The sequence below is a fragment of the Hippoglossus hippoglossus genome, chromosome 20 (genome assembly GCF_009819705.1).
Source record: "Hippoglossus hippoglossus isolate fHipHip1 chromosome 20, fHipHip1.pri, whole genome shotgun sequence".
Taxonomy (NCBI): Eukaryota; Metazoa; Chordata; class Actinopteri; order Pleuronectiformes; family Pleuronectidae; genus Hippoglossus; species Hippoglossus hippoglossus.
The window spans coordinates 4,540,041-4,551,354 of NC_047170.1; the positions used below are offsets into that span (position 1 = coordinate 4,540,041).

General features: G+C 42.1%; 1 protein-coding gene across 1 annotated transcript in view; it reads left to right on the plus strand.

Annotated features, from left to right (window-relative positions):
- The window catches only part of mkxa (mohawk homeobox a), a 28,061-nt gene extending 18,696 nt beyond the window's left edge, over positions 1 to 9,365 (plus strand). Inside the window, exons 6-7 of the mRNA XM_034571948.1 lie at positions 7,268 to 7,301; positions 7,440 to 9,365. Of these exons, the coding sequence (XP_034427839.1) occupies positions 7,268 to 7,301; positions 7,440 to 7,647 (242 nt within the window). The 3' untranslated portion in view covers positions 7,648 to 9,365. The remainder of the gene's footprint in view (positions 1 to 7,267; positions 7,302 to 7,439) is intronic.
- Positions 9,366 to 11,314: the final 1,949 nt, after the last annotated feature.

Below are 11,314 nucleotides of genomic sequence, written 5' to 3' on the forward strand. Positions count from 1 at the left end.
ATGAGCCCTCACAATCTGATCGCTTTAAAATCAGCAGCAGGCTAAAGCTTTTTGGGACGTATGCACACACACACGCACACACACACACACACATAATAAGGTCATCAGATACAGAGAGCACAGCTGCCTGCCTAGTCAGGGAAACCGAGCTGCACTGCCCTGGTCTGTATAAAACACAAATTGTTTCCATTTTAAAAACTGAGCCATGTCTAGAACAATAGTCTTCCATTGTGTTCCCACGGGACGGAGCGGAGCAGAGAGTAGAGGGCGAGGTTTAATGAGAGAGCAGAGGTGTGACCTAGCAGGGACACAGGACACACACACACACACACACACACACACAGAGAAATCCCCCAAGAGTGTGAGAGGGCAATTCAATCTACCACTGAGAAGAATTGCAACATAATGATGCAGTGAGTGCTGCGCAAACATATCATTTGGCCTCGAGCTCCCGAAAAAAGGATATTTTTGGGCACATGAAAACACTTAAAAATCCAAATAATGTTTACTCGTGGTTTAAGTTTTTTTTTTCCCTGATGCATGCGTGTGTGTGTGTGTCTTCTGTGTGCCGCAAACAACAAGCCTTCATCCCCCGGAGGAGATGAGTCGACCCTGTTGTGTCAGCTTTGTACCTGTCGTATCAAAGCGATCATCTGTTTGTCATCAGCGATGAGCTGAAGTCAGTAATTTAAGTACGAACCCTCTGATTCTCACGCTACATCCATACTACCTTTTAGTTTGAAAAAGGTTTCTGTCCACACAAGCTTTTGGTCTCGAATCCGTTTTAATCCCTGTACATAATAACAAGTCTGAAAATGCATATCATGTGACCACTCACGTACACTTGGCATGCGCATGTGTAAACAGGAAGGCATTCACGTCCAGCTTGACACAGGAATTGTCGCCGATTGCTTAAATAAAAGCTCATCTCGTACATATGTAGACAGTTGTATTATTGTAAAATGCAGATTTCACCTGAACACGCTTGTAATTGATTATCCGTGTCGTGCTCTAATCTGGAAGCCGAGGTTAACACTAGTTGTTTTCTTCTGAATAGGTTCGTGTGATAGGCGCCTGACGAATTAGCGATGGCTACATCCTGATGAAAAGACCGAATCAGCAAGTGGTTTTGAGTGTTTATCATAATTTTTAAGCATCTCAGTTTCTGCCCGTCAGGACTAAAACGGGGCCAGCAGCGATTCCAAACTTCTCAGTCTTAGCAGCTCTAGAACTCTAGAACGTGGATGCCAGTTGTATCCGTAGCAAGATTGATGCATTTTCAAATGAAAACGTTCTATTGTGGATGTCGCTTCAGACGCGATCACTGTCTCCTCTTCAGTGCTTCTGTGATGTTGATTTTCATGCGGTCATCCGCTGTCGTGCCATATCCCAAACCCTGACCTTTTCCTGACGCGGCCCTTGATTTTTGTGTTTGTTTATCTGTTTGTTTGTCCATGACACCCTTGCGGTCCCAACGCACGCATCCACACAAGCACATAAAGGAAACGCTCACACACTTGCCATGACAACGTATTTACTTCTCTGTCGAGACGCTCCTCTCATTTTGGCTGATTTACTGGGGCCCTGATTACACTCTGTTTACTGGCACTCGTAAACACAATGACGACCTGGCAGCATTTAGACTTCTGAAACACTGTTATTATTTCTCCATCTAGCGAGAACACACAAGGCAATCCTCGTTGCTGGATCCTGGTTATCTGTCCCGACCGCAGCCACACCAGTGTGTCATCTGCCGCACAGACACGGAAAAAGAGCAACACAGAAAAAGAAATGCAGCGGATGGGGGGAGGTTTTTTTGGGTAGCGGCTCAGTTCCTGTCTGGCTGTGTCACCGTGTGTATGTTCCATTTAATAGTGTAAGAGCTAATTATTCAATATTATTTTTTAAGTGATGAAGGCATTGTCGGGGCAAACGGAGAAGGCATTAAATTCATGCCGTGTATGATGTATTTGGCTAACTGAATGGAATTGACAGTTTGGTTCTTTGGAGTCTCAGACTTGGACTTTCTCACCACCCGTTGAGACAGACAGTGGGAGGGGTGATATAAAAGTAACGTTGGCAGAACGCAAGGCAGCACAGGGCCAAGGCATCTCTAACTCCATTTACAGACCCTCCTTCACTTTATAAAAAGCACAGATCATTAAAGAAACCTATAAAGGATGAATAAGGAAGCCCAAAAATGTGAGGGATCGCGCAGCATCGCACCTCACGCTCAAGACTGCGGCTTGGGTTAGTGTCAAATCAAAGATAGCATCGATAGACGTCGCCATGCATCGCCTGGGGCGCTAGTCATTTCCTTTTTGGTCAGGGGATTTGGCTAAAAGTAGCCTAACTGGTCCATGCAATCACATGTCTGCACATTCACTCACTTGAATGAGACTGTACATTCAGTATAATCTCGATGACACAGACGATAAGGCATTTTAAGTCCAGAGTGGCGTTATGACTCACTTCGTGGTGACAGTAACTCCTGACTCATCCGCAGACCTTGGCCATCTGTGTTATATAACCAAGAGGCTGCGTAATGACGCTGACCTGTGCTGCGGCTTCACAGGTCAGCGGCGAGCAGATCGTCAAGTCTGCAACACCACTCTGGTTCTCATCAGGTGCTTAAGAGGAAATCAGCTGAGATCATTTCCTTGCTTTAGCAATTGAGATTTGGATTTGTGCGTGTGTGTGAGTATCCAACTTTAAGTCTCCTCCAGAGATAGAATAATCTGCTCATTACTGTCAAAGTAAACTCATGTCACCATCAGTCTGGTATCATTCAGGGGTTTTTTACCCCCAAAAAGCTTATAAAGGGTCCATTTGTTAACATGAACGTGTTGGTTAATTGACAGATCGCTTGTTTAAGATATTTCTGAGAATGACTATTTGCCACGCTGTCATGAAAACCCTCCGACGGGTGTTTATCCTCCTCCCGCAGGAGAATTTCTCATTTTTTAAAGCTGCTTTCTAGTGTTTACTTACATTAACATCCGCAGACTTGTTGTATTTTATCAATGGCATTTTAACATTTATGATTGTTGATGACTATTAAGGTTCTTCTTATGTCGTTTTAGAAGCTGAGAAACTTTCAGACCTGATGGTTTACTCCCTTTACTAATGACTTACTAACACATTGTAAACTTGATGGTTTGATAGAACTAATAACTTTATTATTGACTCACCAGTAAAACAAATGATTCACAACCTGGCAACCCATAAATCATTAGAACTCATCTACACAGCATAAATAAAGGATTAGGATTAATGAACTATTAATGAAGCCAAATGTTAAAACTTATAAACTCATTAAAGGGTACAGTACGACAAAGACATTTTCTTCTTTGTTACTATAAAGAAGTGTTCTGAAGGTGGTATAACTTTGGGGGGAAAAAAGTTAGTGTTTTTTTTCATTTTACAGGAAGTTATAAGCCTAAACCTCTAAACGTAGCTGTGCCGTTAGAGCCAGGTTAGCTTGCGTCATGCTATGCTAAGGAAATTAACTCCATACGAAATGGCAGTGGTATCTTCTCATTTAACTTTCAGAAAGAAATTACATTTTAAACTATTTACCTAACAATACCTCTAACCTGTTTTCTCCGTTGTCTTTTATGGACGTGCAGATATTTAGTTTGACCGCTAGAATCGACAATTATCAGTCGCTTTGGATAAAAACACCTCATAGAAGCCTGCAATGTAAATCTCATATAAAACGTGTGAATGTGTGTTTATTTGTTGGCCTAATTCAGCCCAGCCCTTGGTTTTTGTAGCGGGGCCGGCCTTGTTTATTGTTGTATGTTGCTAACAACAGCACCAGATGGTAATGATGATAGTCGACCGCTGTCCTCCTCAGTCGTCTTAACAGGTGTAACCTCACTCCCTCTCTAATTTGTCAGCCCCTGCTTGTTTTCCCTCATTCTTACCAAGTTTTGTTAAAGCTTGTCAGTTTTTTTCTTCTTCTTTTTTTGCCCCCTTCTTGCTCTCCCTCCATTACCCCGCGGTGATGCTAAGTGAGCGAGTATTTTTGGATTTCCAGCGCAACGCCAGAAACCATCAGACTTCTTAGCTTTCCCCTTTGGCGGTCCATGAAACCCTACTGTTGGTGAAGCCCAAAGGCAACAGCAAAGTGGACCTGAGTGCTCAGTAGCAAAGTAGTAAAGATAGAAAAAAGAAAAAAAAAACAGAGAGAGAAGAATGAGAGAATAATAAAATGTCTTGTGTGATTTATTGGTGATTTATATGAGTCTTTGGCACTGCGCTTGTTTTAAAAAATCTGAGTTTTAGATGTTTTAGGCACAGGGCTTTGGAAACAGTTTTTGAATGCTGTGGTGCATTCTCGGATCCTGGTGTCGGGGGTTCCCGTGGGTTCCCGTGGGCACAGACTGATACTCAGTCTAAGAAGGGTTGGGGGGGGTTGGCATAATTCAACTTTGCACTCACAACCTCTCCACGCGGTCTTTTAAAAACACGGTTTGTATGATCTGAATGCAGCATCTGGACAGTGCCTGTCTCACACACAGTGACACTGGAAACACTTAACGCTGTGGATGGAAAGACTCACACACACTGCACTTCACAGCCCACAGTGACTTCACAACACACAAAAAGGCACTTTCGTCTTTCTTCTGCTTATCGTTTTGCCTTTGATGTCACTGAGATTAGCTTTTTGGTGCTGTCACCCACCAATTTATACACATGAGCAGTAAACACTGAGCTAATATATCTTGGGAACATGAACAACACATGAAAATAATGTAATTGGCCCTGCAATTACAGTGCTGTGATTATGGGGAATTGTGCACATTTTTAATCAGGAGCTATCTGCTTCGGAGCACTGGCAACAATCAAGAGAGTAGATGGAGATAGAGTGCAGAAAGGATGCCTTTTTCTTCCTGATATTCACAATTTACGCTAAGATAATAAGTGGCTGAAAAATGGTTGAAATAGAGCCTCAGAAAAAAATAGGAGATTAAGAAGAGAATGGATAAAATCAAAGGCTTTCCAAAACAGCTTTTGAAAATGTGGAAGACGTGCTTATTCTTGACATAGCACAGTCACCCGTTATTAAAACACAGACGGGAAATATTGCATTTGTTTTGGCTGGACTGTATGGGCATGGTCAGTCTTGAGCACCTGGATCAGAGGGGTGTTACAGCCAATCACTGCAGCAAGAGTTGAAATAGATGAGGACAGAGGATGAAGGAAAAAGAGGAATATCAATAAAAAGGGAAAAGGCCTCGCTGATAAAGCAAGATAAAGACCGAGGGAATGATAGGACCACGGGGAATTGTGGCCAGGCGAGTGTGTGTGAGGATTTTGTTGGAACTCTAAAACCTAAAATCTCATTCTGTGGTTTGTACTTCTGGGTTATCCTGTCCTCATCTCTGTCTCACACGTGCGCACACATTTCTCTCTTCTTTCTGTCTAAGAACGATCAACAGAAGAAAACTGCAGAGAGTGAAGTCTATCTCTCTCTCTGTGGAATACACCTATTACAGAAGAAACAGGAAAACTGCAGGGAAATTTCATAATCAGGCCCACATCAGCCAGGGACCTTACAAACCCGGTTGTGCTGGGTGTTGGGTCACGCTTCATGGGAACACTTTTGGAAAACAAGGGAGGAACAGAGGAAGGCTTTGGGAATAATTAGGCACTTATGGCAGCTTGCAATATCCTGAACACTGGATCCAAATCTTTGGAAAGTCCATGGAGGGATCTGGTTAGGTTAGAGGTGACAAAGCAGAACAGTAAAATCTTGTGTGTGCTTTCTCCCGGAGCCCAGAGGAGTTTTGTCTCCCCGTCTTTGGCCGTCTGTGACAACGCTAAATCCGTAAACAGTGTCCTCGTGCAAACTTTTCAATCTCGTCTAACAATCAGAGGAATGGAATCCGAGCTCAGGAACAGCCGTCCACTGTTGTGTAGTGGTTGATGGTGGTGTGTTGAAATGGCTGCACATGGTGCTTTTCTAGCCTTGTGACCACTCAAAGCAGAGCAGTTTTTTTCTATTCACCCATTCTCACACACACATTCAAACAGTGCATCTACATCTATCTGCTGGACTTTCTCAATCATACGTCATTATTAAATTGCCAGCAGAGCCCTCAGGTGCAATTTGCGGTTCATTATCTTGTCCAAGGCACGCAGAAGGTAGGAATCTGGGATCGAACCCCCCAACCTTCTGGTTAGTGGTTAGCTCTACCTCCTGAGCCACAAACGCTCCAAAAGAGACACATTCAAGAGAGCAAGAAGTCATTGTTGAGTCAAGGACCTGTAGATAAAACAAAGACTTTGCTTGCACTAAATGGAGATTGGAAGGGAATTTTCCCTCTTTTGAACATTCTTAAGTCAGTCAGTCAGCTCTACCTGGTCAAGACTAAACTTCTTAAAAGCTCACAGGAGCCTTAGCTGCGTGTTTAGTTAACTTAAGGAGAGCGCCTGCAGGCAGCACAGCTAGGAAATCCAGATGCTCTGTTCTCTCTTTTAATGCCTCATGAAAGGCCAAGGCAGTGTCATCGTATTCACTGCTGGGCAAAACCTACCTGGACCCAAAAGAGGAGACAGGTTCAGAGCAAACACACACAGACGTGCACACGATCCAAGTGAGCATCAGTGAAATAAACGCACTCGGTTGCCCCGAAGAAAATTTCGGTTTCATTGTTTAATGACTTTGCTATTCCCTGCTAATGCTTTACATATGAGATAGAAAAAGGAGGGAAGGCCTCCATCTTTCTCTCACTGACTCACTTGCTGCTGCTCATTCCCACTCAAATCTTCTACGCTCAGTCATTTTCGATCTGAGTTTTTCAGAAAACTCAATTACACTGGCTTGGGCCCATTTGTTTTTGAACAAAATATTAGCGAATGGAGTTTATGAGTCATAAGAAACATCTTTCAATTGATCCTATTAGTCACCTTGTTTCTTGACGGCTTCTTGCAAAAAGGTCCTTTTTGTCCGAGATCTGAGTAGAGAGAGAGAAAACAGAGCAACACATGTTTGCACAGGCCAGGGTGTACGCATGCAGACCTCACACACACACACACACACACACACACACACACACACACACACACACACACACACACACACACACACACACACACACACACACACACACACACACACACACACACACACACACACACACACACACACACACACACACTCCTGAACCAGTATTTTTTCCTAAATTTCAATAAATCTTCATTGACCCCAAAGAACTCTGCAAAATTAACCTTTTTTTTCTCCTTTTTGTGCTTTCAGAAACCACAGACCATGGATTAAGTAAATATGACAAGTGAGTGGACTTTCTTTTCCCCCTGACCTCAAGTTTATATCCTTTTTTTGTCATTCATCACAAGCTCAACTTGACCTCTAATGCTCTTCTCTGTTTTGTTCTTCTGTGCGCGTGTTTGCATGTTGTGCCGATCATCAGTGTCAGCGGTGGTGTCGGAGCTGCGCAGAAGGAAAAGGTGAAGGGCAAAGACGAGACGTACTGGAAGGAGATCAACGCCGCCATGGCCTTGACCAACTTGGCGCAGGGGAAGGACAGCGCCTCCGGGACCACCAGCTGCATCATCCAGAAGTCGTCTCATATAGCAGAGATCAAGACTGTTAAAGTGCCGCTGCTGCAGAAATATTAGCCCCGACGTCATGCTCCCATCTCTCTATGCAAACCAGCAAACATTTCTGTGTCAGCAAACTCGCCAGAGTCTAAATAAACTCTCCCTGACATGAATAGAGGACTGTTGTTTGAGGAAAGGGGGTTTTTGAGGCGAGGAAGTGTGGAACAAAAAGAGAACTTTCAATCTTTTTGGGTTGTTATCGGTGTCCAAAAAAGTGCAAAAGAGGCCTTGACCATCCTTTTCTTTGCTGGGTTAAAGTGTGACAGACAAGTATTGGTGATAGTTTCGCTACAGTATTTCCTAAAACAAGACACTTTTGTAATGTTAACTTATTTTTGGAAGAGTCTGATTTTTTTTATTTCTCTTTTTTTTTTTTACGTTACAAAATGTGTATTTTTGCCAAAGTGCCTTTGTTATTTAGACAAATAACTCACCGACTGTGGTCAATGCAAAGAACAGATCCTGAGGTGCCTGTTTGGAATTTGTGAAGAAATTTTTTACACTTTAGTCGTGATTGTGAATGGAAACGCACCATAACAGCATGTGCCTTAAGTGAATGAGCTCACCATCTGAGGCGCTGATGAACTCGAATAATACACGCACACACGCTCTCTCAGTTAATGCCCAGCATCAATTCTCTGTTCTTGTTTAGACTGGAGTCTTCATTTTGACTGTAAACTGAACCCTGTTTTGTCTCCGTCAGCCTCTTGTTTCTGGCACGCCAACAATACTGTTGGATACATACAGTAGATAAGTTGCTCGAACGTGAGCAGCACGTCGATAAGCAGCCAACATTCTCTACCCTGTCCACATCTCAGCCTTGGGTTTCATTAACCAGCAAAGCAAGCCTTTCTTATCTGAGGCTTTAAGTTGCTGAAATGTGCACAAATGACACGCATGGACCCAAATGACATCACACTCGCCATGCAGTGACACAGTTCTACGTAGATCCAAGGACATGCTCTGTACAGTATTTGTACTAAATGGAAGAATGCCATGACCTAAAAGGGATGTTTTTGCCTTGGCATATCAGTGTTATTTGTCGACAGTGTGGCCTTTTCACTTTTTTTTGTGTGTGCTAAGAACACGATAGTCCGGAGTGAATAAACAAAAAAAAGAATCCTGCACCCGCTCCCCCAGCCTCCTGAACCTCAGGCCTCTCAGCTGTTAAGCATTACATTCAAATTGCAGTTTACAAGAAGCCTGAGGACTTAAAAGTTTGACTTTCTCCCCCTCGCTTTTCTTTTTTTTGTCAAAAATACACATCAGTATTATCTTTGTCGCCCAGGCAAGTGTGCAAAGTATTTCTTCTGTCTGTATATGTGTGGTCATTTTTGTTTTCGATCAAACTTTGTACTTTTTCTTAACGATATAGCAATCAGATCTGTTTTGTCATCTGATGGAAAGAATCTTTTTTATTTTTTATAGAAAGTACTTATGTACGGTGCATATGGTATACACGTTTGCGGCGAGGGATGCCAAGTTCACTAACTGTTGGGCTTATGGGAGAAACTGAAGTTGGCTCTCTATGCTGACTTTTTAATTTTATGTATATCTTCAAGGTACTGTTTATGCGTGTCAAAATGTACACTCCTTCATAAATTGTGCAGTTTTTTATATTTTATTTTCGACAACCCAGACTGTGCTTATGGTCAAGGACTTTTGGGGAGAGGGAGTTAAACTGCACAGTGACATTTTGACCTTTTTATGTGTCTTGAATGTGCAAACTGTTTTTTTTTTTTTAAAAAGGTGCACTTACAGTTTTTTGGTTGGTTGGCTCGTGGATGGATGTGATTTTACACAAAGGTGATGAGAAGTAAAAGAAATAAAAGGACAATGGCATATTATTCCTGTTAGCGTGCCTATGGAATAATAGTGAAATGAATCGCACTAGCCAATCCCCAGGCATTATTTGCTTATGCAGTGGGGGTTGTGGGCTCCCACATGTGTTTTTTATCCAGGAAGGGTAGCTGCGGGGTAGTGCCGGGCCCACTCCGTGTGTTTCTAATCGCACCTCTGAACCTCTGGACCACTCGCGACCCTCACACCTCACACGATACTCGCTCACTGGGAAGAGACAGAGCAAGAGAAAGGAGGCTCCAGAGACGACAGAGGAGCCTTTGTTGTTCCTATACCTGCAGTCGCTCAGCAACAAAGACACTATGGGTACCAACAAAGTGGTTCCTACAGCCAAACTTCTGTACATGCATTTCTACAGCACAAACCCTGCTTTCACAACCATGCTAACAAATTGAAAGCGACGGTGTGTAATAAAGCCTATAAATTATTATTACAGACTTTGTAAAAGCAAAGAAAGTGGTGACCACAGTTTGTTTTTTATTGTTAAGTTATATAAATTCAGATTTTTTTTTTTGTTTGTTTTGATAGAGACTGGATTTTCGATCCAATGACCAAATGCATATCTCCTTGTATTGTCCAATTTGCTCTCATGTAAAGTTTCTTTTATAAAAAGTTGTTACTTGGTCAAGGCAATGAATAAACCTCGAAATTAAATGAAAGGCATCTCATTTGTTTCTTGTTCATTTGAATTGGTAAAAGCTTAATCTATTTGCATAAAACACTAATTTGCCAATAGGGGTCAGTGACAGTACCATATAAATGGCAAATGTGTTCGCAAATTTATTTCTTATTTTAATACATCCAGTAGATATAAAAACAACCATTTATTTGGAGTTGTTTAAAAACATTTACTCCTTACCTCTGCCAAGAAGACTGTTTTCACCCCTGTGTGTTTGTTTGTTAGTTGGTTTTTAAGCAAGATTACACTAAAAAAGGATGCAGTATGAGTCACAGAAGAAGCCATTCAATTTAGCAATGGATCCAGCATTTATTTTCAGGACGTTTTTAAAATGTTCACCTTTTTCCCGGGAAATAATTCTCGTATCTTGATGGGAAAAAAAATCTGGCCTATTTAGGAGAGTCTGGGACTGGTATCTATAAGTAGTGCAGCTTGATTGAATTTAAAAAGGCTATTGGGCCTTGGCGTAGGTATGTTCTCTAATGCGTGCCATTTTATTTTTAGGTATGTTTTTGTCTCCGTGTCTGGCTCTTTTTTGCTATTGCTACATAGCATTGGCATTACCAGCTGTTACTGATCTAGCAGAAATGTTGTGAGTTCCGCATCCAACTTCATTCCATTACTTTCCAAGAGCTGTCTCCAACAGTGGGAAGCTTTGCTTTTATTTCTGTCACTACTTTTCTTCTACCGAAATTAGCATGCTAACCGGCTTGCCCTGGCCCAGCCGGCCCATCCTATATCGTTGAAGTGTACGATAACGTCTTGTGTAGCAAACACAGTGACGGATGAAGCTCCTATAGCAAGCAACTATCACCACGACCTGATCCCAGCAAGAAACCACGTTCTGCAGCAGAGAAAACTAACTTAGGTTGTAGCACTTTTAAGCAGCTAAAGTCCTTGCTAGCTAGATGCTTACCAGTTCAAAACAATACATTTCCCGAAAAAGTTAAGTTACGAATTCTGTAGAGCTAAGGGGAACTACGCACTTTGGCAATAAATCTCTTTTTAATCACTATGAATAATTCCCTTTCAATTAACACTAGTTATTGGTTCAATTGTTAATATAAAAATATAAAATATCGCAGCTTGAAAGATGCCTGTAGATAATTAATCTTCTCTAAATAGCCACAGATTACATGTTTGTCT